General features: G+C 39.5%; 1 protein-coding gene across 1 annotated transcript in view; it reads left to right on the forward strand.

Moving 5' to 3' along the window:
• The window catches only part of LOC115826596 (uncharacterized), a 36,166-nt gene extending 10,612 nt beyond the window's left edge, over positions 1-25,554 (forward strand). Inside the window, 18 exon segments of the mRNA XM_030790474.1 lie at positions 625-798; positions 946-1,119; positions 1,299-1,469; positions 8,602-8,775; positions 9,650-9,823; positions 10,004-10,177; positions 15,710-15,820; positions 15,924-16,016; positions 17,092-17,121; positions 17,377-17,535; positions 18,672-20,459; positions 21,566-21,739; positions 21,901-22,074; positions 22,625-22,798; positions 23,588-23,764; positions 24,161-24,307; positions 24,812-25,015; positions 25,377-25,554. Of these exon segments, the coding sequence (XP_030646334.1) occupies positions 625-798; positions 946-1,119; positions 1,299-1,469; positions 8,602-8,775; positions 9,650-9,823; positions 10,004-10,177; positions 15,710-15,820; positions 15,924-16,016; positions 17,092-17,121; positions 17,377-17,535; positions 18,672-20,459; positions 21,566-21,739; positions 21,901-22,074; positions 22,625-22,798; positions 23,588-23,764; positions 24,161-24,307; positions 24,812-25,015; positions 25,377-25,554 (4,450 nt within the window).
• Positions 25,555-27,711: the final 2,157 nt, after the last annotated feature.

The raw sequence follows: 27,711 nt of genomic DNA on the forward strand, positions 1-27,711 counted from the left end.
CCCTTTTCCGTTACATCTGGGATGTTCACAATTTGTATGTTTTGCCTTTGGAATCTTTATTCTAGATCGGTCAGGTTCTGTCCTAATGCTACTCTTGGCATAGCTGGCATTTGGCATAGTTGCTTCCATTCTGTGAATCCTTTAATCATGTTCCACCATAACGTATTCCACCATTTGGATCTAAATGTTAGATTCAGTCACTGCAGCTTTCAGAGACTCAAATTTCCCTGAGACAGTATCTAATCTGCTGTTGCTATTTCTGATCAGTCAGCTTATGGCTGATAGTATGTCAGACATGATCTTCTCTCACACACGCTGTGTGGATATCAGCTAATGTCAATGAGCCAGTTAATGTGAGAGAAAGCGGCGCTAGTTCATTCTCCTTTTTCTCAACTTCTCCAGCCTCCTTCATGGTCAGCATGTGTTCAGCCTGCAGACAATATGTCTGAACATAGTGAATTTAGGAAATACCAGGATATGTGTTGAAATAGAGAGAAAGCTTAAGGAGTTACATCCAGTCCATATCTTTACACCTTGCACATTCTCACATTTTGGTTTTGACTCAAGAAACTTAACAGCTTTATTCAAGAGGAATATTCATATATATCCTAAATTTATTTTCAGGCTGTGTAACTGTAAGCTGCTAGAGGAAAGCTGTGCACCATTGGCCTCGGTTCTCAGCTCAAAATCATCAAGTCTGAGGGATCTGGACCTGAGTAAGAATAATCTACAGGATTCAGGAGTGAAGCGGCTCTCTGCTGGACTACAGAATCCACACTGTAAACTGGAGATACTGAAGTAAGTAAATCTCTCTGAGAAACACATTTTTTTGTGCGTATGTTTTTTGTGTGTATGTGTGTGTTTTGTGTGTGTTTTTGTTTGTATGTTCACATGTGTATGTGGAAGAATGAATTTAGGATGAACATTCATTCTCTCTCTCCCTAGTCTGTGTGAATGTGCTTTCACAGAGGAAGGCTGTAAGGCTCTTGCTTCTGCTCTGAGGTCAAACCCCTCATACCTGAGAGAGCTCAGTCTGAACTTTAATAAACTCGGAGATGCAGGAGCAAAACATCTCTCTGCTTTACTGGAGAATCCACACTGTAAACTGGAGAAACTGGAGTGAGTGTTCTTAATTTGTGATTTGCTTTTAATTATCGAAACATGGTCATGAATGTTTTCATGTGAGAGTGATGTACATCTGTTTATTCTGCTTTCATTGCACAGAGACTTGCTCTCTCTCTCTCTCTCTCTCTCTCTCTCACTCTGTAACTATCTCTCTCACATTTCCTTTTCTGCAGGCTGTTTAAGTGCAGTATAGCAGAAGAGGGCTGTGCTGCTTTGGCTTCATCACTGAAATCGAACCCCTCACACTTGAAAGAGCTAAATCTCTCTATGAATAAACCAGGAGACTCAGTGAAGCTGTTCTCTCTTCTACACGAGAATCCACACTACAAACTGGAGAAACTGGAGTATGTGTTCTTGAGCTGTTACCTGTAGCTACATGCTGGTATTCTTCATGTTAAAATGATAAGTATGTGTCTGATTGCTCTTTTCTTTCCTTTATTTTATAGAATATGGACGCGATATTCTGACCAGAGGCAGAGAGTTTTGACAGAATGATCCTCGAGAGTGTAATCCTCTTTTGAAGGCGATTTAATAGTACATGTTAAGAGTTCACATCCTTTGTTTACATTAAAAATATATATAAGAGAAATCATATGACCCCTCAACAAAGATGGCTGCTTAACTTTTTCTCCTAAATCCAGTGATTGTAATTCATCCTTTCACTTAAAGACAACTTTTTTTTTTCAGTGATTCTTAATGGTGTTGTTAAATGAACTAAATGTATGAGTATTTAAGATATACTGTAAAGGAGTAAATAAGTCTATAAATCTGTAAATATATAAATGTGAATTTAGAAAGCTACTATAAATCTGTATATCTACGTCATTTTCAAAATTGATGCTTTAAGGCCATATCTTCCTCCCCAAACAAAACTTCAAACTCCAAAAAAGGGTTTTATTAATTTTTGCGAGGAAATTGCTATTTTATATAGGAAGGTCTAGTGGGGACAATGAGAGCTGTATTACAACTGTAGAAACAACATTAAATATGTACTTGTATCAGTACAAGCATGATCCTACATTTTTCCATAAACTGATATGCAATGTCTTGAGTTTTGATGACAGCCAGCTTTTTATAGGTAGTGACTTTAATGCCATTTTAATCCCATTAGTTGCATTGGAAGCCACAATAGTCTTTAACTCTGAAATTTTTTGACACAAACACTCACTAGTGATACTTGATACTTATAATAATAGTTAGTCACCAATCGGTTACATATTTACATCACCTGCTCTTATTCTTTTCATTGAGACGGTTAAAATTTCACCCCCTCTTTTTGTGCCCGAACCTTTATTAAATAAATATAAATGCAGGAATTGTACCACCTCATTACTACTGAATAAAGAATTTCTGCCACAAATGCATAACTCCCACAAACAGTTTATCCACAGTAATACTTAATCAGCAACTGGTCCTCAAAATATGTGTGAAGCTACAAATTGTCTTTTGCAGGAAATATATTTTCTTCTTATCAGAGCAGTCTTAGGTGAGAACATAAGGATAAATTTGAAAGCCAGAGCAGTGTATTAGAGCACGATGACCGCAACAACTTTATACTACTCCACCACACCCAAACACACAGACACCATCAGCTACTATCAGACTATGGAAAACAAATGACCTTGGTCACCTTAAGAAGCACACACACACACACACACATACAGTGAGAGAGAGAGAGAGAGAGAGAGAAAGGGGGGGGTCTCTTTTCCTGTGTTGTTTTCCTGTTTTGTAGGATAAACACTAAATTGTGATAAAATGAGACTTGACAATGCTACTACTGGCAGGTTTAAGTATTAGACCTTCATAACTGTCAAAGTCTGTAAGAAAGAATATTTGTCGTATACAGTACAATATTGCTATATTTTCATTGTTACAATGGACATGTGATAAATGCCGCTCACAAATTTCTGGGTGACTTATTCCATAATATCTTTACATTCATCCCTTTTTGGTTTTTGTGCATAGAGGGTACTAAGAGCACATAGAGAGGGGAAAAAAGGAAGAAGCCAGGCATTGGCAAACAGAGCACAGCAGATAAGAGAAAGTTATGGTCACTAAACAAGGATTCAAACACCACAAACAGTAATGTCAGAGGCAAGGCAGAAACTGGCATAAACATACAAGATATTGAGGTAATCTGATAACTATGACAATACAGTGGCTCAGTAGAGTAAGTGAGACTTCACAAAGTACAAACTGAAAACCAGAGGCATATATAGATGCACATGATGATTAATGAGTCTGTTATGGCAGCAAAGACCACCTGTGTTACAGTGACCATGAATCTAAACTATGGCCCAAGATAAAAGTATCACAAGACATTAGAGGTAACCAAAAAAGCTTGAAACACCGTTTATTTGACGAAATATAAAAGTATTGCTGAGCAGATTAATAAACCGGGACACAAAGAAGAAAATGTGACATTCAAGAGAAGAACGGGTAGTTGTAACCTACACTTTATTTTGGAGAATAGAACAGAATCTTACCTTTCTTACAATAACAAAGCATAAGGTGGGTCTTCTAAGTGTGTGAGTAAGTGAGGGTGTGTTGAGTGAGAGTGTGTCACAGTCAGACAAGCCTATACATATGTCACAGGGTCCCTCCCATTCAGTTTCTTCATTTCCAGGGAGAAAACCTCCAGCAACGCCACCTGCAGTGGGGTATTCCCAAAAGGGCTCTTTTATTAGGAGGTTTACTACGTGCTCTGAGTTAACTGAGTTTTCACTAAACCCGCTTTCTGGAATACCCCCCAGGACTCACACAGACACACAAGAGGAAAAAAAACACAAACTGCAACAGAAAATGTGCAAGTGTCCAGTGATCAGAGTATTAATACATTGTCCTCTGATGCTTACTGGAAAGAGTTTGTTCCAACAGGATGATTTTCAATTCCATCCTGGTCCCTCACTAAAGACTGCAGACCTTGCTTACCCGCACAGTGACCAATATGATACAAAAATCTTGTTTGTTTGACTGACATCCTTATGGTTGGTTATCAGAGCACATTTGGTCACCTGCATTGCTGTTCATTGGACGAAAGGCAGGGAAACACCCTGGACAGGTCGCCAGTCCATTGCAGGGCGGACACACAGACAAGCACATTCACAGGGGCAGCTGTGTATCTTACATGTCTTTGGACTGTGGGAGGAAACCAGAGTTTCCAAAGGAAACACATGCAGTCATGGGGAGATTATGCCATCTCCACACAGAAAGGATGTGGGCCCCCAGGCAGGAATCAAACCCAGGACCCTCTTGCTGTGAAGCAAAAGCACAACCCACTGTACCACCGTGCCGCTTCATTATTATTATTATTATTATTATTATTATCATCATCATCATCATCATCATTATTATTATTGTTGTTGTTGTAGTATGCATTTATATTACTGAACTGTTACCCGATTAACTACAAATTACTCATTGGGTGGGAAAAAAAAGAGTTAGTTGATAAATTGACCCAACGTTGAACAAGAATATATTTCGTAGATCTCAGGTGAACATTGTTTCAGGTCTACATTCATCTGTCCTGTGTCTTTTCCATAAGGACACACTGGCTAAGATGATTCTCTCTGATGTATGTTTGTAAACATGAGTAAACTATGTTTCTCTGGAGTCTGTCACTCATTATGAGGCAGAGGGGTAAGAGGGATATTTGAATGAGTGAGATATGTTATATATGTTATTATATGAACCTAGATGAATTAATGATGAAATATAAGTCTTTAGTGTAGTCCAGTCCAGCAGGAAGGATCAGGGTTACCTTTAGCCGGCTGTGTAACATAAAGGATGTCTGGGTCCTTTGGAGCACTTCACAGAAGACGTACTTTGTACTAAGATGAGGTTGGGCTGACTCATATGCTTTAGAGGATTAAATCATCAGATGAAAAATGTGTGTTCACTGACTGACTACTCTTTCTAACTGGTGAAATCTGCCTGAAGATCACCAATCATTGATAATCTTGTTTTTCGTGATTATGACAGTTTGAATGTGGCCCTCATTGTGTCCACTTGCATATTCACACATAAAATCAGGCTTTTATAAATTCTTCACTGCACCAGTAGAGAGTGGTCCATGGAGGAAGTGTGAAAGATAATGTGTCTTTATCTTGTTACAAATACAACAGATGTGTTTACCTTTACAAAGACTGCAGATTTATCGCATTGAACTATTCCTATATTGTGAGGCAGGTTGTAAGTTTAATGTTAAGGCTGATCCAGATCTATTCCTATCTGAAAGAGGGGGAAGTGTCAACACAGGACAAGACTGTGGGTAATCGTTTTGTTGAATTTCTGCTTTGCCTTTATTAGATTCATTTCTGCAAGTGGAGAGCAGTGTTCTCCACCTCATCTACTGAGAAACTGCACACAGAGCACAGAAGACTGATTCGGTGAGTATTACTGATCTGTATAGGACTTGAAATTATTTTGGTATGTTTCAAGACAATTTATCTGATCAAAAGGAAAACGATCATAGCAAGATTATTAAGATGTGTATTCACATTTCTGTAGCTCCTGTCTCAAAACCCCGCCTTCTCATAGAATGTTATAAATGCAGCAGCACAGGCCTCTCTGAAGACAACGGTCTGACATTAAACCTCAGCAATATTACCCCACTGTTTTTCCCAGATGCCTGACTGGTCTATCACTACATGGATCTTCCTCCTGAAGGACTCAGAAGCTCTGACTTTCTCATCCAAAATGATGAAATGATCCTCCCATGGATGTGAGAACTGCCTTTTCCCACCCCGTACATTCTGAAAATTAATTTTTCCGATTGCTCCTCAACCCTAACTAAGGCAAAGAATGCGTGTATGGGTGTGATTATTCTTTCTTCTCACTCTTTAGGTCACCAGATTACAGGGATGTTATTGGCCAGTTGCTGGGAGGAAATTTCCAATAAAGGAGCTTATACCCATGGCTCCCCCTTCTGCTCCACTGCTGCACTGAGTTGCAAAGTGTAGACTGCGTATAGACTGTATGTTTATGATTTATACTTTAAGACTGCTCTGTGTATGCAAATAGAATTAGTTCATGCACTGTGAAACTATAGGGGATTGGGCACCTTTTATAATTAGTTAGCGAGTAAGATCTGTTTGATTGTTATTTTTTTGTTTGCATAAGTAAGTTAGACTACTTTTTTCACTCTTATTAGTTAGCCTGGTTTTGTTTGTTGTTCTGGCCTTTGCCCTTCTCTGAAGTTATGCATGTTCCCCTAAGAGCTCACATAATTGGCTAAACTGGCTGTGGTGTATGTATCTCTGGCGGCAGAGCACGAGGGAGATGTCCACCTTCTATCCTCTTTTTTTATTTAGTTATAACACTGCTAAATTAGAAAAATAAATAAATTATGAATTGTAATTGCATACAATTGAGAACATTGAACAGACACAACTGACACAATTCCTTGGGCAAGCCCTGGGCTTCCTCATTGGGGGTTTCGGTACTGATCACTGCAAAGCTGCTTTGAGGTAATCTTGATTGTAAAGCTGACATGAAATCACTGGCCTCATGCATTTCAACAAAATGCGCAAATCTTGGCTCCATGCATTTTAAATGACCTTTTCACAGGGTTGGTAGTTACGCTTCCTATAAAATGTACAAATAATGCAATGTATAACATTATCAACCTGTTTAAGCTTAAATATCAGACTCTGACTCAAATATACACACACCTCCTGATCTTTCAGACCAAACAGAGGAATGAAAAGTATGATGGACATATTGAGACTGATTCACACTGGAATAAAGAGACACTGCTGGCACTAGGAAAACTAGATTCCAACAGCTTGAAAACCAACCTGATCTTCTATGAAGAAGACCTGAGAGAGAGTGGCATTGATGTGAGAGAAGCATCAGTGTACTCAGGACTTTGCACCCAGATCTTTAGAGAGGAGTCAGGGCTGTACCAGAGGAAGGTGCACAGCTTTACTCATCTCAGCATTCAGGAGTTTCTGGCTGCTTTGTTTGTGTTTCTGTCCTTCAGGGACAAACATGATTCAGACCATCAGCAAATCACTGAACTTCCCAGCATCTTAACCACAGAAAAGATGTCAGACTTACTGAAGAGTGCAGCGGACAAGGCCTTACAGAGTGAGAATGGACGCCTGGATGTTTTCCTCCGCTTCCTTCTGGGTCTCTCACTGGAGTCCAATCAGACTCTTACAAGGTTTACTGACACAGTCAGTGAATGACTCACTGAGCAAAGAGGAAACAGTCAAATACATCAAAAAGAAGATCAGAGAGAATCCATCTCCAGAGAAATCCATCAATCTGTTCCACTGTCTAAATGAACTGAATGATCATTCTTTAGTGCAAGAAATTCAGACTTATCTGAAGAGAGATGATCACTTGTGTCTAAATGGAGTCAGACTCTCTCCTGCTCAGTGGTCAGCTCTGGTCTTTGTGTTACTGACATCAGAGGAGGAGCTGGATGAGTTTGACCTGAGTAAATACGCTATATCTGAGGAATGAGAATCCACATTGTAACCTGGAAATACTGAGGTAAGATTCTCTATGGTATCTACATGACAGTTAGATATTGTGTGTGTATGTGTGTTTGTGTATTTTTGTGTGCTTACTTATATCTCATGTTTGAAGCTAGGGGGCAATGGATGTCATTTGAGAAAGACCATTTGACCTCATTTGACCCCTGCTTTGTGGTCTACTCTGAGAAATATGGAACGTTGCTAAAAATGGCAACTGTGATACAAACAGTGATATTCTATGGGGTTTCAACATTTCAGTCAAATATTTGGTTGTGTCATTATTGTTCTCCCAGACTGGTTAACTGTGACCTCACAGAGGAGAGCTTTACTGCACTGGCCTCAGCACTAACCTCACATTCCTCCCGTCTGAGAGAACTGGACCTAAGCAACAGTAATCTCCAGGATTCAGTGCAACCTCTCCTCGCCAGACTCAGTAATCCACACTATAAACTGGAGAAACTGGGGTAAGAATATGTCTCTGCCAAAGGTCAACATGAGTTTGTATGTGTGTTTGTGCGTGTGAGGAAGACATTTATGCAGCATATTGCAATGTTCCATAATTTTTGTTCAAGGATAAGCAGATTAGCTATTCTGTATAACTATATTTATATATGTATATTTATAATAGCCTTTTTTCCCCTAGCCTCTCTAGATGTAATCTCATGGAGAAAAGCTGTGTGGCACTGGTCACAGCTCTCAGCTCGAGTCTGAGAGAACTGAACCTAAATTACAATCATATGCAGGATTTAGTGAATCTGCTTTGTGCTGCACTGGAGAATCCACACTGTAAACTGGAAATATTACGGTAAATATCTTCTTCAGGGTGAATTTTTTTTATGCATGCATCTTTTTGTTTGCATCTTTTGGTTTTGTGTGTGTGTGTGTGTGTGTGTGTGTGAGAGAGAGAGAGAGAGAGAGAGGCCGAGAGAGCATATGTGTGTTATTTCACAAATTCAAGTGGAATATTTAGATACATTATTTTTTCTTCCAGGCTGAGCAGATGTAGTCTCACAGAGAAAAGTTGTGTAGCACTGGCCTCAGCTCTCAACTCAGACTCCACGTGTCTGATAGAACTGGATCTGAGTGAAAACAATCTGCAGGATTCAGGAGTGAATTTGCTCTCTTCTGGACTAAAGAATCCAAACAGTAAACTTGAGATACTCAGGTAACATTCACACAATATGCGAGACACACACAGACATGTTTATATTTGTATATTAGTGGGTACTTCCCCATGACTCCAACTTTACAGTAACTAAAGAATAATAACCTGACCCAGCTTTAATCTTAACCAAAAAAATATTTTGGCAGATTTTATTTTATCAATAACAGCATTTTTTAGAAAACAGCATTTAAAGGTCTTATAAAACCACATCTTGTCAGAAACAAACAAACATCCCCATATATGTATATATATATATATATATATATATATATATATATACACACACACACACACACACACACACACACACACACACACACATATATGGGGATGTTTGTTTCGCACAGCATAAACATGATATAGAGTAAAGATGCAAATTCCTCTCAGAACTCTCTAGCCTGCAGACACATGTACACACACATACACAGACAAACACACACACATACACACACATAAACAAATAAACACCATGTACTATGTATGTTATGGATCAGTTCAACTGAAGTTTTTAGGAACTAATTTGTTGATTTTGGCGAAGTTCATCAATAAATCAAGCTTGTCATGAGTTATTATGGGTTTATCCTAGATATCATGGGCTCTGATGCCAATAATACAAATTCTCAACTTCAGAAAGGATCATTTAGAAATATTTCTAGCCATAACAGACTAGCTTACATTATGACACAGTGTTGCAAGGAGGTGGAAGGACATTTAAAAAAAATACACTTTCGTTTTAAGCATTTTCGCTTGATATGAAAACTGAAATGGACTCTGATGATTTATTAATCATTTTTTTTACTAACTGCTGTGTGTGTGTGTGTGTGTGTGTGTGTGTGTTTTACATGACATGTGATATGTGTTTTCCCCCTCATAGCCTTTGGGAGTGTAATTTGACAGAGAGAAGTTGTGAGGCTCTGGCCTCTGCTCTCAGTTCATATTCCTCCAGTTTGAGAGAACTGGATTTGAGTGGCAATGATTTACAAGATCCAGGGGTGAAGCTTCTCTCTGCTGGACTGGGGAATCCATGCTGTAAATTGGAAAAACTAAAGTAAGTATAGTGTGTGTGTGTGTGTGTCTGCATGTCTGTGTTAGTGTGGATGGTTAGGTGGGTGCGGGTACACCTTTGTGCTTATGCTCTGGCAACGTGTTGAAATAAAAAGGTTGAAGAGCTTCTGTCTCTCTCTCTCTTTCCCCCTCTCTCTTTAACACTCTTTCTCTCTCACTACAGTCTGAACCAGTGCAGTGTGAAAGAAGGCGGCTTTGCCGCTCTGACCTCAGCTTTAAATTCAAATCCCTCACATCTGAGAGAACTGTTTCTGATTGGGAATTTTGTCAGAGATTCTGAGGTGGAGCCGCTCTCTGCTCTCCTGGAGGATCCACATTGTAAACTGGAGAAATTAGAGTGAGTGTTCATAAGTGTGAATTGCATCTGATTCCATGAAAAGCTTATAGAGATTGAATTCAGTGTTTCCCATACTGATGTTACTACTGTGTGATGGAAGTATGTGACTGATTATTCTTCACATTACAGAACTTGGAATCCCTGGATCTGATTCATCGATCGCAGGTTGTGTCTCTAACACACACAAGCTAAGGAGATGGTGTAGAGATTACTACCCCCACTCCCCCAGCAGAAGTGTACTACACTAACAGTGAATAGTAGCATCGTCCCTGTGTGCTTTGTCAGTTGCTGAGAGAAACAGAAGAGAGAACCAAATGCAGAATGGAGGTGTAGCCTGCTGAAAAAAAAAACAAAGCATGAGCTCATAAACTGAGTGTTGCTGGGGGCACTGAGAGGGAGAGATGAGTGCAGTGGATATGACATTTCTTTCCACAGCTTCTCATATTGACTGGATGGAGATGCTGCGGGAAGCAATACACAGCTGACAAGAGGACTTACTAAAGTCCATAAATGTACATTAATGTGAACTGGACCCCGTCCAGCTATGAGTGTTACGCTGTACGTGTGTGTTTTAAGGTTTTCCGTGTGTAATATCATCTCATCTGAACCACTGACCCTCATACCTACAACCCGTGTCCTGGAGATTGTAAGATTTCACCATTTTCATGACTGAGGACAATTAAATATGATATTTGTGTTTTATACCTTATTCTTACACTGCAACTGTATTAACATATTACACAGGCTATCAATAGTTGGTATTGTATAGGTTCTGGTCGAGGAATTTTTCACTGCTGTATATGGCTTTGGTTGTAAAATTTACTAAATGTTAAATATTACTCATGTCTGAGTTATCCCTTTATGCAATATTGTGCATTTACCTGCACTTGCCAACATATAAAAAATATAACGTTACAGAAGAAATATATAGGTCATACACACACACACACATACGTGTATGTGTATGTGTATATATATACACACATACACATACACACACACACACACACACACACACACACACACATATATATATATATATATATATATATATATATATATATATATATATATATGCCACCGGTGTGGAGAAATTCTGGTTAATGCTTCACTGTGAATATTAAACTTAATACTAATATCACTTTGCTGTATGCATAACCCTATTTGAGAACCTGAACCCCAGTGAAATTACAGTAAGTCCAAAAAAAAATATTTATAGCTCAGTGCACTGAACATCGAACTTATTCAAAATAACTTTCTATTAGCCTTAATGTAAAGTAAATAATAGCATTAATGTACCCACAATAGTCAATAATACTCTTCAAATTCAATACTCCTTGATAACTAATTTCCTAGATCACCACATTCATCAAACTAGGAAACGATTTATAACATACTCAAAGAGTAGGAATGTGCATTTAAATGCATTTTTTTTTTTTTTACAACAGTCAAATTCAAATGGCACAGAATGAATGTAATGTTGAACACATTGGGATTTAGGTGGAATCAAGACACATTCGCTACACACACACACACACATACAACAGCATCTAAACTCCACACGAGAAGACCAACGACTAACGACAAGAGAGAAGCAGAAGAGCAGACCTAGCCACGGTCAGGCGTTAAAGACTGCAGTTACTGAAGTCGACTGTGGGAGACTGTGAGCACGCCTTCGTGTGGGTACCAAGAGTCGTGAGACGAGTTCCTAACAGATCACTCTGAGGACAGCCTTCCAATGATGAGGACTCTGCTCAGTACACCGTGACTTTAAAACCACATGCATTCCAGGTAAAATATTAAAATATGTCTTCGAAATTGTCATATCACTGTGATCACAGGCCAATCTGTAACTGTATATTTGAGCTACATATGAAGTTCATTCGTCTGTGAATTTATTTCAATTCAATAGCTGGTGTAATTTAATTGTATATCATATTAAAATATGTTAAGGTCATAATTCTCAACCTAATTAAATCTTTTTTTTTTACTTGTAGATCCAATTGTTATGCGTTTTATGAACTATTGTGGCTTTATTTAAAGGGGAAAAAAAGGGTTGTCAGTTACCTGCAGATGTGCAGTGACAATGAGCACTGACTGGAATATTGTTTTATGCAATGAGAGAGAGAGAGAGAGAGAGAGAGAGAGAGGAATGTGCAGGATTGCATTATGATAAAAACAGACATATTATACCCATGATAAATCCAGCTTCATCTATACCTGTGTGACACATGACTTAAATGATAAATATAATCATATGACAAATTTTAATAAATGCAAAATTCTATGGCTACATGCAGCTCTCTGATATCACAACAGATAGATATAGTACTAGGCAAAATATTGACGACTGACTTAAACTTACACTTCTAGCAGCTTTAGCAATTCAGGCCCATCAGCCTGGCACTGTTGCTTTAATCACACACACAAGCGCGCGCCCCCCCGTCACGTCAGAGTACAGGAAACTTGAAAGTACGGTTCCATGAAAATGACACTCAGCACAAGGACGGTATTTGCCTGTCCTATGAGCCAGATGGAAATAAGACTCGTTTAGTTTAGCAATCTTATTTAAATAGTTTCTAGTTTAGTCAGATCCTGATCTGACTTTCTCTGGTCAAAGGCAACAACGTCCCGTTTTAACCAAGTGCATGTAAGTACAACTTTATTCAGTTAGAAATCTTTGTATGAATAAAGTCTACCGACGTTATAACAAAGGTGGGGGGGGGGGGGGGGGGGGGGGGGGTACCAGTATTTTCATTAGGTATAAGATCATTTTATACATAAATTTACTATGCTTACTTTTTAAGTGGTCGCACTGATGGTAGCAAACTAAAAATTCAAGGGGAAAAAGTGGTCATTGACCAAGCTTGTCGCTTTTGTTGTGGTGAGGCAGTTTTCAGAATTAACGGTTAGACGGCTGAGATATAACGGTTAAAGTAGTTTCGGGTAACACTTCACTTGAGGGTCTTAGAGAAATTACATATTATTGATAGTACTCCACTCAAATTCATTTATCACTTGCATGAACTTGTTGAACTGGATGCTGCCGAACATGTTTGTTCACCAGTTTTCCATCTCCGAGGAGCAGAACGGACGTAGTCTCGCACTCATGGAAATGTCCGTTACTTCCTCATAAGAAGGAAGAGACGGACATTTCCATGAGTGCGAGGCTACGTGCATCCTGCCTGCAGGCGGGTAGTTAAGAGCCTTTCTGTATCCCTGTAAGGTCCGATTTCATGTCGTCCGTTATGTAACAAATAATTTTATCTCAACGGTTGTTCTTGTCCATGACTGAAACGTTGTCATGACGAATGAGTCAAAGCATACATTAAAAATGAGTAGCTAAAAAAAGAACGTGCCGGTTTTTTGTTGTTGTTGTTGTTTTTAAGTAATCAATTTAGTAATGTCTCTTGTGTACCTCTTTTGCCAGTGTATGTCTCAACGAAATCAGTTCAAAATGCAGCATCAGAAAAAGCATGTAGTCTTACAGAAACTGCAACTGTTTGAGGGATTTGCCAAAGGTCGAATAGGATTCTACTGCGTTTTTGTTTTTACAGTCATACGGTATACGTACATTCGGAAATGGAAAAATATTGGCATCGTTAGGGTCAACAAACCAAGATGAATTGTTAATCAGTGGTTGTGTGATCTATGTGTCTATATTTCATCCAATCCAGAAGGAGAATTCGGAAAAGTGACGTTCTATTTTAATGTCATATTTCTGTTAGTTTGATTTTTTTGCTCTTCGTTGCTTGTCTTTTGTGTGTGTGTGTGTGTGTGTGTGTGTGTGCGCGCGCATGTGTCTGTGTGTGTGTGTCAGTATGTCTGTGTTTGTGTTTGTATGTAATGTAAACTTTGTTTTTCTCAGTAATTAGATGATTAGATTCTTTTGGACCCATGTGTATGTCCATGCAGAGTGACGAGTAAATGAATCCTCTGCTTTTCCTCAGAGTGGAAGACTCTTCTACAGACCAAACGTAAATACTGCACTTGTAATACTTTACTTTTTGTTTGTTTTCTGCCTTTTGCATGACGTTAGACATGTATGTTATTTAGACTGACATAAGCACTTTTTTTTTTTCAGTAGAGACATGAAGAGACCAGATTCTCCTGTTCCCAGCTGTGTGTCTATGAAGAGTGACAGATCAATGGATCCTCCCCGTAACTTCAAACAAGGAGACTGTTCCACACAGTCACCGTAATTTATTTATTTTTGAATATTGTATTCTTTTGTTTGTTTTCTCTCTCTCTCTCTCTCTCTCTCTCTCTCTCTCTTTCTCTCTCTCTCTCTCTCTCTCTCGCACTTTGTGTGTGTGTGTATGATGTGGACATTTTATTTTTCCAACAGAAAAATGGAGAGACCAGTCTCACCTGTTCCCAGCTGTGTGTCTATGAAGAGTGACCGGTCCATGGATCCTCCCCGTAACTTCAGAGGAGACAGTTCTGTTGATCTGAGGTGAAAAAACAGTCTCAGACCCTTAATTTTTATGAAGGGGCACTGCTGACAGTTTTTGGAAAAAGTTGTAAGATAATTCATCTCCTTTTGAATGCCCCATGAAAAAAAAATATGACATAATGTTCGCATTGCAAAAAGCAGCAATTTTTTTCTGGTTTACATACATGACGACATCCATCCATTTATTTGAAAAGCTTGATATTTGGCAAAAAGATCTCTCTCTCTGTTTATCTACAAGCGTTATTTGTTGATAAGTGGCGCTGACTTTCTGATTAGTAGACACATCTGGTGAAGTGGACACTCATAATTAGGGAGTTTTTCCTTGCCACTGTCGTCCTTGGCTTGCTCTCTGGGGGTTTAGGCACTGATCTCTGTAAAGCTGCTTTCAGACCATTCTGACTGTAAAAAGCACTATGCAAATAAACTTGAACTTGAGCATAATTGGCATTACCACATCAGGAACCAATCGGGAAAATAAGCAATATTTAGACCGCAACGTTATTTGGGAAAGCTTGTAAATGGGAGAGTGTTTGCTTTCAGCATTTACAATTAATTTAATTAACTGCAGAGTTTTACGAAATAGTGGAATCATTTTCAGGTAATACAGCCATTTGAATGGATTTACTGAGTAACCACTTTGGACACACTAACTACCTACTGATATCAAGCCATAACCATTGTATTACCATGACACTTCTAGAGTACAGTCACCTCCAGGTGGATACAAGATGCCAAAAAAAGTGCTGTCTTACAATTTTTCATTTCTCTTATGGTTTGTTCTCTGCTTTTTAAACCATGGTAGGTGTGCGTGTGTGTATCTGTGGGTAAAATGAATGTTTTTTGGGGGGTTTTTTTTTGTCAGTAGGAAAATGAAGAGACCAGTCTCACCTGTTCCCAGCTGTGTGTCTATGAAGAGTGACCGGTCCATGGATCCTCCCCGTAACTTCAAACAGGGAGACTGTTCCACACAGTCAACGTAATTTTTAAAAATTATTTTAGTCAATTCTTTTCTGGTCTTCGGTTTATTTTAACTCTCCCCGTTTGTGTGTGATGTCAACGTATTATTTTTCCAACAGAAAAATGGAGAGACCAGTCTCACCCATTCCCAGCTGTGTGTCTATGAAGAGTGACAGGTCAATGGATCCTCCCCGTAACTTCAAACAGGGAGAGTTTTGTACACAGCCCAAGTAAATATTCTAATATTCTATTGTCTGTTTGTTTCTTTGTTTTCTAATTTCCACATGATGTGATCGGTGTGATGTGAGGATGTTTTTTTTTTTAATTAAAAAGAGAAATGAAGAGACCAGATTCTCCTGTTCCCAGCTGTGTGTCTATGAAGAGTGATAGATCAATGGATCCTCCCCGTAACTTCAAACAGGGAGAGTGCTGTGCAGAACAAACGTCAGTATGTTTTTTTTTTCTAATGCTTCTTTCTCTGTGAGGCAAAGGGGAGTATGTGAGACTGTGCAGGAGTTCTTTATGTGTGTGTGTGTGTGTATGTGTGTGTGTGTGTGTGTGTGCGCGCCTCTGTATATATTAGGGATGTACCCAAATCCGAATAGGTTATTGGGGAAAGCACGATTAATGCGATGTAAACAGATATTTCTTCTACCTGAAGTTGTTTGTTATTATTCGGGGGAAAAAAGATGATTGACATGTCTGTGCGTCGGCCACTATGTTTCTTCAAATGGATTCATATCATTGTGGATGGGCACAAGATAAACATGCCCATTCTGTTTGCAACAAAGGACTTTGATTTCACTAAGACGTCGCTTCATTTACTACACATTACTTAAAAGTCATCGCTGTATTCTGTACACCGAATCAGCGCAAACGACTTTTATAAAATCGTGATTCACGTTTCCCCAGCGAACTGCAATAATGTTAACACATCAAGTATTGTGAACACAACATCTTTGGAATTTAAGAGCTGTAAATAGTTTCTATTAAAAATCTTTTGATTTTTAAAACATTTCCAGTTTCTGATTGTTCAGTGTATCCCAGTTAAAGGGGTGGTGGGGTTCAGACAGTTCATTAAACTTAGTTTACTTAAAAATAAAGAAAGAGAGAGAGAGATCAAAAGTACAGTATGAGGATGTGGAAATATATTTCATAATTAATTATATGCCAAAATTAACTCAATTTGATTAACTCACTTTGAAGGCACAAAAATTGCATCGCCAATGAATATTAGGTCAGAAAATACAACATTTTCCCTATTCAACGTGACTTCCAGTATAAACCACACCCACTTCCAGTCTACTATTCAAAAAGATATACAGAGACAGATAAATTTGTTGGTTGAACAGATACAGATACAGATAATGATGTCTCTGTACACCTCTAGTATACATCCTACAAATATGCCTTATAGTAAAAACAGGAGAAGGTCAGACTGTGTGTCTTTGAAGAGTGATCAGTCAGTGGATCCTCCGCATAACTTTCGTGAGGGAGACAGGTCCACGCGGGTGAAGGTCAAGATTAAGCCGTCAAATGCTTTGTTAATGTGGGAGAAAAAATATTATTTAATTGTTTTATAAATAGTTTTGTCCTTTACTCAGCTTGTCATTGTGCGTACAGCCATCATGATATTTGTGTCTTCTCTGCATGAATTATCTACATGGCAGTATGAGATGAAGGTATTTAAGGGCACGATTTTGTTGTGACGTGAGGGAACAAATGATTGGGAAAATGTGTACTTTTAGGCGAGATTTAATACCTAGATACATGTGTTGGAATACAGGAAGAGGTCAGAATCTCCTGTTCCCAGCTGTGTGTCCATGAAAAGTGACAGCTCGATGGATCCTCCACGTAACTTCAAACGTGGAGAGGGTTCCTCCGATCTGAGGTAAGGATCAGAGGGGAGATAGATACTCACTTCAGGGCAACTGGAGCCCACTGGGTTCTGTTGGGTTTTGGTCAGGTCAAATTTGAACTTTTAACAGGCATCATTACATGAGATTTGACATGAGGAGTAATGTGTGTGCATGCTGGCACCAGTCTGATCCGTGACAAGTCTACAAAAAAACGAAAACAGTCGCCAGCTAGTGGATGCATTGCTCTTGTAAGTAGTTGAAAAAAACAGTGATATGAGGTAATTAATAGTTTTCATGTAAGTAATGCTCATTTAAACAATACAGGGAATGTAGTTGTCACTGTCTTATACTCTGCAGAACGTTCTAGACTGCAGATATGGTGGAAATGTAAAGTAAGCTGGCTAATGTAGAGGTCTGTGCGGAGTGTTTTGGACGTCAGTCTTTATCTATTATACCATCATTCAGTCTTGACCCCCTCACAGAAACCACATGTCCAAATCTGGGAAATGATGTCCTTGGCAGTTAAGATTTCTTTGCGAGGGTATACTTCACTTTTCGTTCTTTAGCCAGTGCTGACATGGGGTTATGTAGCTGTGGTATGTATACTGAAAAAAGCACTTATGAAAAACAGATCTGATGGCGCTCTGGCCAGTTGCAGGGAACTGGGTCATTTAATAAACTTTGTATTTCTGTGAATAGTTACCCATTAACACAATGTTGTGTTTTGTCCACAGCGTGCAGCAGGAGAGATCAGAGACTCCCTGCGATTATGAAAGTCCATCTGAGGTTTGTTCTCTCCCTCAACGAAAATACACTATGCAGATGCAGCAAGGGCGTCTAAATCCATCGGCTGCATAAAACATATAATTTATAAATGCTGTCAGTCATATGTAGTCAAACCACATACTTTTTACACACTAAAGAAAATAAAGTAGTTTAGTAGAAGAAGCAGAAGTTTGATTTCCAGATTACTCCTAATGGTTAAAATCGCCAGTGTAAAGTGTTGTAGTGGCTAATGCATGTTGTAGCCTTGTGACTGTTTTACAGTGGTGTGTTACGTGTTAAAAAACACCTCTCCATACTGTAGCAGTCTAGTGTTTTCTGTTCTCTGTACCACATATTTTTTATATCTGAGATTATTTCCACACCAAACATAGACAAGTAGAAAATACAATCCAGAAACACTGACTCCAGCATGGTTATTTTGTATTGTTCAGATCAGTGCAGTCTTAAGATGCCAACTGGATCACAAATACAGTCTGATGATAAAGTTTCAACATCTCTTTGAGGGAATTACAAAACAAGGAAACCCAACACTTTTGAATGAGATCTACACAGAGCTCTACATCACAGAGGGTGGAAGTGGAGAGGTCAATAATGAACATGAGGTCAGACAGATTGAAACAGCATCCAGGAGACTAGTGACACAAGAGACACCAATACAATGCAATGACATCTTTAAACCCTTACCTGGAGAAGCCAAACCCATCAAAACTGTGCTGACTCAGGGAGTCGCTGGCATTGGAAAAACAGTGTCTGTGCAGAAGTTCATTCTGGACTGGGCTGAGGGAAAAGCTAATGATAATGTTCACTTCATATTTCCACTTCCTTTTCGGGAACTGAATTTGATGAAGGAGAAAAAACTCAGTCTGACGGATCTTCTTCATCTATTTTTCACAGAGACAGAAAAACTGAAAGTCACTGACTATGAGAAATACAAAATCATGTTCATCTTTGATGGTCTGGATGAGTGTCGACTTCCTCTGGATTTCCACAACAATGAGATCCTATGTAATATAACAGAACCAACCTCAGTGGATGTTCTGCTGACAAACCTCATCAAGGGAAATCTGCTTCCCTCTGCTCTACTCTGGATAACGTCACGACCAGCAGCGGCCAATCAGATCCCTCCTGAGTGTGTTGTCCGGGTGACTGAGGTACGAGGGTTTAATGACCCACAGAAGGAGGAATACTTCAGGAAGAGAATCAGAGATCAGAACCTGTCAAGCAGAGTCATCAAACACATCAAGTCATCAAGGAGCCTCTACATCATGTGTCACATACCAGTCTTCTGTTGGATTTCAGCCACTGTTCTGGAGAGAATATTGAGTGAAGCAGAGAGTGGAGAGATCCCAAAGACTCTGACTCAAATGTACACGCACTTCCTGATCTTTCAGACCAAACAGAGGAATCAGAAGTTTGATGGACATTATGAAATGGATCCATACTGGAATAAAGAGTCACTGCTGTCACTTGGAAAACTGGCTTTTCAACAGCTACAAAAGGGCAACCTGATCTTCTATGAAGAAGACCTGAGGGAGTGTGGCATTGATGTCACAGAGGGATTAGTGTACTCAGGAGTGTGCACCGAAATCTTTAGAGAGGAGTATGGGCTGTTCCAGGGGAAGGTGTACTGCTTCACACATTTGAGCATTCAGGAGTTTTTAGCTGCCCTGTTTGTGTTCTTAGCCTTCAGTAACAAAGACAATATAGAGCAAAGACATACCACTGTCCTTTCTGAAGCCTTCAGAATAGACACCATGTTAGACTTACTGAAGAGTGCAGTGGACAAGGCCTTATTCAGTAAGACTGGACACTGGGACCTTTTTCTCCGCTTCCTCCTGGGTCTCTCAGTGGAGTCCAATCAAAGCCTCTTAGAAGGCCTGCTCTCACAGACAGGAAGTCGCTCGCAGAGCACTGACGAAATGGTTCGCTACATTACGATGGCGATCAGAGAGTATCCCACTCCAACGAAATTCATTAACCTGTTCCACTGCCTGAGTGAACTGAACTCCCATTCTCTAGTGGAGGAAATACAGACGTACCTGAGGAAGACTGATGCTATGTGTCTCGCTGGCACCACACTCTCTCCATCTCAGTGGTCAGCGGTGATCTTTGTCTTACTCACCTCAGAGGGGAGTCTGGAGGAGTTTAACCTGTACAGATTTCATGTGTCAGAGGCATGTCTGCTGAAGCTCATGCCGGTGGTAAAAGCATCCAGAGCAGCTTTGTGAGTTCTTTTTTTGTGACACTTTATGCATCATTTTTACTGAATTTACTGAGGTTGTAGTAATACACTAACAGTGTTTAATGGCACCAAAAACCTGTCACAACAAAGCAATGATTTTTTTTTTTAAAAATAACACTCGATGAGGTAAGTCTTGTCAACTGTGAGACTTAAAGGAAGTTAAATGTTTCCCGTGCTGTTTTATTCATTCATTGTAATGGTAATGTAAAGTGCTGTTTCTAGAAATAAAATAAAATGTGTAGTTAGTCCAGACATTAGCCTATACCATATTTGAGATAGTTTCAAGCCTGTTGAGCTCGAACAAAACCACGTTACATGTTTTTTTTATTTATTTATTTATTTATTTTATAAGCTTTGATCACTCAGCTCGTATTATTGAAATTATAACGTCTGATTGGGGATAGACCACAGATGTAAATTATTCGTAACAGGTCCCATCTCTCCACTGAAACAGTCAGTAAAAAGTAAGGTCCAGAGCACTAGCACCACCGCAGTAACATGCATACCATGCAGTTCTGATGTGCTCCCATCAAAGTGTAACTTTAGTTAAATATATTACTCTCCAGTTCAAACATAGCATCTGTCATTCTGGCAACATCTTGCCTAGTGATCCAAAAGTACAAACACAAAATTTACTAAACTAGAATTAAGGAAATTCAGTTAAATGATTTTTGATAATGATTCTATACATTGTGCTGCAGATTTGCTCAAAACAACGTCTGAACAATTACAAATTTTTTATAGACTTGAGATGAGTAGCCTGCAGATTTTGACAACATTCAGTGGGCCAATCACATTGTTGAGATGGAGTTTAAAAAGATAGGGGCATGAGGTTTAATTGGAGTTGGTGCTACAAAGAAAAATTTACGAAAAGCTAGAATATTTTGCTGTTTAGTATATGTCCTAAACTCACTCAGTTGTTCACTCACTCACTCACTCATTCACTCACATGTATATGTTTTTGTCGTGTGTGTTTGTTTGCAAGAATAAGAAAGAGACATTAAAGGAGAGTTTTGTGAGGTTAACCATGTAATACTCAGTTAATTACATATTCAGGTTTTTTTTTTTTTTTTTTTTTTTTTTTGTAGTCTGAGCAGCTGTCGTCTGACAGAAATCTGCTGTAAGTCTCTGGCCTCAGCTCTCAGGTCGGACTCCTGCAGTCTGAGAGAACTGGACCTGAGTACCAATGCTCTGCAGGATTCAGGAGTGAAGCACCTGTCCCGTGGACTAGTGAATCCACACTGTAAACTGGAGAAACTGAGGTAAAATAATCACTCTGAGAATTGCCCCCACCCCCGCCCTCCTCACACACACACATACACACACACACATACACACACAGTGTGCAGTATGTGTGTTTCAGTGTGTTTGTTATTGGAGTTGGAATGCAGCATTGAGACATTTGTATTGATTTGTCTTCTAGCCTGTTTGAATGCAAGCTCACAGAGAACAGCTGTGAAGCACTGGCCTTAGGGCTCAGCTCAGCCTCCTCTTCTCTGAAAGAACTGATCCTCAGTTTTAACGATCTACAGGATTCAGGAGTGAGGCTGCTTTCTTCAGGACTGGAGAATCCACACTGTAAACTAGAAGTACTAAAGTAAGGTCATATTCATTGGTGTCACTACAATAAATCTGTTTGCTGTGTCCGTGTTTTAGTGTACAGTTGTGCATAAGGGTGTGTATAGAGAGTTTTGTCATTATGTTTTTAGATGTATATATTTATATGTATGGAGGGGGAAAGAGTCCACTGCATGCTTGTGTATGAATGCAGACATGTAAAGGTTGTGATGAAATTGCTCTCATCTGGTGGATTAGACATAAATGACTCAGTGCAGGAACAACACACTGGCAGTGGTTGGAATGTACACTTGCACATACAATTTGTCTGTGTTTTATGCTGTTACATTGACCTTTGCATGTTTCTGTGAGTAGCTTTACAGTGTGGCTGTGTGAATGTGTCTGTGTGCATGCGTATATCTGTAGTTGTGTCTCTGTGGATGAGAATGAAAGAGAGAGGAAAAAAAAAAAAATTGCATCTCTGTGATTTTGTGTTGGCTGTATGTATCAGTCAGTGTGTGTGAGAGTTTTTATGCTGACTGTAGAGATGTAATGTGTAGATATTGCAGTTGTCATTACATTTCACTCAGGCTGACATCGTGCCACATCACCAAGGACAGTTGTGCCATACTAGCCTCAGTCCTCAGCTCAAACACCACCCGTCTCAGAGAACTGGCCCTGGGAAGCAATAGCATTCAGGATTCAGGATTAAAGCTGCTCTCTGCTGGACTGGAACATCCTCACTGCAAACTGGAAAAACTGTGGTAAAATAATTTCTCTTACACTTTCAAAAGATATAATATATTTGTTTCTCACCGAATAAACAGATGATAATGCATTTACAAATCTATGTTAAGCCTCTCTAAAAAACTGTCTTGACGTTGCTGTAATGCTGTGTTCAGTAGGTGATTTGTTATTTTTTAACAGGGGGGTTGGCCCAGTGGCCAACAGGGGAGATGGCCCCATTGTCAATGACACTACTCTATAGAGTATATATATCATTTGCTTACTGTGTTAATATTCGAGTAAAGAATAAATGTTGTTTTCTGTTTCCAGTGACAGAAATCAGGTATTCTACAGTGCAGTATGGAGAATGAATAACTCCAGTGCTTAATATCCTGTTGTCATTTCTCAGTAAAGAAAGAATAGTGTGGCAGGCTCATTTTGGCTCAACTCTCTGCCCTTGCCCCTGTACAATCACACTATGACCACAGTGTTAACCAAACCACTTTTCTGCTCTCTCCCCTTCAGTCTCAACCTCCCTCTGATGTTGCTACACAATTGTCCGCAATTGATCTCTATCACAGGAAATCTCATTTGTAAAAGCTTTTAATGACTAAAGAAACTGATGTTTGACTGATCAAGGTTGTGCTCATATGATAACTGAAGTTCTAATCCTAGAAGTAAATGATGCAAATATCTGTAAAGCATAGAGTGGTCACAAGTTCTTGAAGATGTGTGTGTGTGTCTGTATATGTGTGTGTTAGGAATGGATTCATGTTATTTGAATGGAATGTGTATTATTTCTCTCGCTATCTCTCTCCCTCGCTCAGGCTGAATTTTTGCGATCTTACAGAGGACAGTTGTGAAGCGCTGTCTTTGGTTCTGAGCTCAGACTCCTTCAGTCTGAGAGAACTGGATCTGACAGGCAATTATCTAATACAGGATTCAGGAGTGAAGCTGCTCTCTGCTGGACTGAATAATCCAAACTGCAAACTTGAATCATTGAAGTAAGGACATCTGAGAATCACACATAACTAAGTGTTGTAACATGTTTGTGTGGGTGTGTGTGTGTGTATTGCTGTCTTTCTGTGGTCTGGTTAGTCCCTTGTAAGATAGCATAACCTTTAAAAAGTACCTAGTGGGGACCAAAATGCTGTTCCCCACTAGGAGAACAACATTTTTCAAGACTATATTGTTGTTACTGATTAAACAGTGTCAAAACATTTTTTTGGTCAAGGTTAGGGATAGGTTAATATTCTTCAGTTATAGAATAATGGCAGTCAATGGGAAGCCAGCACTAGGACATGAGTACAAACTCTGTGTGTGTGTATGTTAGTTTTTCGTTCAGGCTAAAGAGATTTGAGTGGAATATTCTTACTGTATACTGTCTTTGTTTCTCCCAGGCTCAGTCAGTGTCGACTCAAACAGGAAGGCTGTGAGGTCTTGGCCTCAGTTCTCAACTCAGACTCCTCCAGACTAAGAGAGCTGGACCTAAGTACCAGTAACCTTCAGGATACAGGGGTGAAGCTGCTCTGTGCTGCACTGGAGAGGCCACACTGTAAACTAGAGATACTGAGGTACCAAGGACAGGTTGTGAATGAGTTTGTGGGCAAGTGTGTGTCCATTCATGTGAAAGTCTTTTATATGTGTGTCAGAGTGCATTAAGTACATGTGAGACCTTTTGTGTGCGTGTGTACTGTTACGACCTCAGCTCAAAGGGCGCAACAGAAAGAGAAGGGCACACACCAATAGAGAAACAAGCTTAATGATTTATTTAATGCAAAATACATATTTCAAAATAAAATGCTAAGTAACCGTGGATGATCAGTAAAGCCAGTGGTGGTGACTGCTCAACCTGTCAGGTGAATAGTTGAAAAGGAGACCTTCTGAGTGGGGAGGATTTTTTTCTATATGCTATTAATGAAAGGTCTTCCTGCTGGTTTAGAGAAATGTACTCTTTAGGCGTGAGCTGTGGATGTTTATATAGGAAGTGGTGTTGTCCCTGTTGTCTCTGTAACTTGAACTGATGTGTAGATATGGGAGTCATGTCAAAGTAATATTCAGATAAACTGTTTTTCTCTCAGCCTGAGTACATGCGGCCTCAGAGAAGGAAGTTGTGCCGCTCTGGTCTCAGTTCTCAGTTCAAACTCCTCCAGACTGAGAGAACTGGACTTGAGTTACAATAATCTGCAAGATTCAGGAGCCAAGCAGCTCTCTGTTGGACTGGAGAGCCCACACTGTAAACTGGAGGTACTGGGGTAAGATCATCTCGCTGGGAATCACTCAGCAGCACATGTCTGCATAATTAAGGGAGAATAATGTAGTTTAATTAAATGATTTTTCTTTAGTTTTACCAAAAAAAACCATCTAATCAATAATATTTATCACCCTGCTCCCCACCTAGTGTCATTACTCACTCATGTTTTGGTAAATTAAAAAACCAAATAAACTGATAATTAATAGAAACTTTTATTTATCTAAAACAGACTTTTTATGTGTAGACATACACTCACACAACCTCTCTTTGAAAGTATAGAGTGCATAAGAGGAGAGGTTCAGTCGTCATTGCAACCAAGTCTCTCTCTCTCTCTGTCTTTCTCTCTTTCTGTGTGTGTGTAGTCTGGCTTGGTGCAGTATAACAGAGGAGGGCTGCGTTGCTCTGGCTACAGCTCTGAGATCAAACCCATTCCACCTGAGGGAGCTGGATCTCTGTCAAAATACACCTGGGGACTCTGGAGTGAAGCTGCTCTCTGCTATTAAAGAGGATTCACACTGTAAACTGAAGAAACTGAAGTGATTGTTCTTTAGCTATGTAGCTGACATACTTCACTAATATATTTCTAATGTGAATGATAAGCGTCTTCTAACTTTGCCCTATTGCTCCTACAGATTGGAACCCCACGCTAATCTGACCGACACTCTCAGATGAGTGGAGGATTTGGAGAAGATCTGGCCTGGCACGGAGAGGACGTATTGTCACTGTTACTTAAATTAAATAAACCCAGAAAGTTTTGGAAAAGTCCTGGAAATTTGCTTTGCAGACACCTGTTTAATTCCCTAGTTTGTTTTAGTAGAGAAACTTGGCTGTGAGTATCACATCATTTATTATCAGAATACCTATGATTTAAAGAGGTTAAATTCGTGGATTGTGTTATTCTGTTTTAGCTGACATAGCAAGATATTTTGATGTTTTGGCAGTCTTGTTTCAACAGATGCTATTTTTGATTACAGTACATGGCTGAATTACAGAAAAGCTTCTTTAAATGTCTGTGGCTCCAATGTGCACTTTTTTGTCCTCAAGTATATTAATATTTAAGAATGTATAAGAATAATGAGTTATGGATTAAGAGCATTCATTCATTCATTACTAAGCCACTTATCCTAATTAGGGTCACAGGGGATGCTGGAGCCTATCCCAGCACTTAATGGGTAAAAGGTGGGGAAGTACCTGGACAGGTCGCCAGTCCATCGCAGGGATTCACAATTAGAAGTCTAGGATGTCCATTAAGGACACAGTCCTAGAGTCTCAAAGTTCTAAGTCTAATCTAGGAAGAGCTCCAACTGGCAGTTTTTTAGTTCCTTAGGCAGTCGGGTCAGGGGTCATCCAGGTGAACATTAAAAACATTGAAAACTTTGGAGCCTTTCCTGACTTGACTCTATCGCAAAGAGACTGTGAAATGAGGTGCAAGGGTACTAGGGTACTAATTCTGCTTTTTGCTCACATTAACATACATGCATATTCCACCTTTTACATACATTAACTATAACTGTATTACACAACCTGGACTTATATCTGCTTCTCCAGTTCTTGATCATTTCAGTCAAACTATATGATGATCTTGCAACCACAATTGTACAAGGCTTGAAATTTTGCACAAAGTATTTTGTTTGTAGAATCAGATACAAAAATACCCACACAAATAAAATTTCTTTTGTTGAAACCCCCTGTCAGTGGAACCCATAATCTTATTATTCAGCTAAATTCCATAGCAACAGTCAGAGACTAGCAGGGCAAGAAGCAGTCCCTGGGGTGAGAGAGGATGGTGGTAGACTGATGGAAGAGAAGATACTAAAATACATTGCAGTGAAACAGCACTAATAACAGAATTTTAAAGGAAAACCGCATTGCTTTTCATCACAGACTCATTCTAGGTCAGGGTAGGCAAATCTGGGCTTGGAAGGCCAGTGTCCTGCCTGTCAGACTCGGGATTAGAACTCAGGTCCCCGAGGTACTGGTCAAACGCTTAGCTACTAAGCTACTAGAGACTGATGAAGACTTAAGTTCAATAGGTTTATTATAAAAAAAATTGAAAAAAAAAAACCCCAAGGCACAAAATATCCAAGGAAAACGCAAAAATCTGAAACAGGACAAAATGCAGCATGCAGGCAGAACCAATCCAATGCAAGGTCCAAAATCAGAATCCTAAAAACAAGCCAGAGTCAGGTATGGAGCGTCAGTCAAAATCAGGAATAGCACCGCCACATATGGGTTTTAGGATTCCTTTTAATTTGAGGTTAACAGTATAATGGATGACCACTATAAAGGTAATCCATATAATACAACATTCCATCCTCCACGTGCATTGCCCTATGGTTGTTTTAATTTATTCCGGTCTTCCGTTCCGTTTTCATTTGTTTTGTTTGTGTGAATCAGCTGGCTGTCAGAGCTGTCAGCTGACACACCTGTCAGCCGACGCGCCAACCCGGGAACTTTTTAAATGCTTTTAAAAGGAAACGTGGGTGTGGCAGGAAGGAGGACAGAGGCGAAAAGAAACTCAGGGAGTCCGCGGGGGACCTGAACGCCGAGATCGAAAAGTGCACTTGAAATAAATGAAAGTGAAAAAGAATTTAATCGCCCTTTTGTGAAGGTTTTCTTAAAGCTACACTCCCCGAAGATTCAGGTCTGAGCGCGGGGTATTGTCTTCCGATCCCTAGTTTTTTTTTTTTTTTTTTC

Source organism: Chanos chanos, chromosome 13 (genome assembly GCF_902362185.1).
Source record: "Chanos chanos chromosome 13, fChaCha1.1, whole genome shotgun sequence".
Lineage (NCBI taxonomy): Eukaryota > Metazoa > Chordata > Actinopteri > Gonorynchiformes > Chanidae > Chanos > Chanos chanos.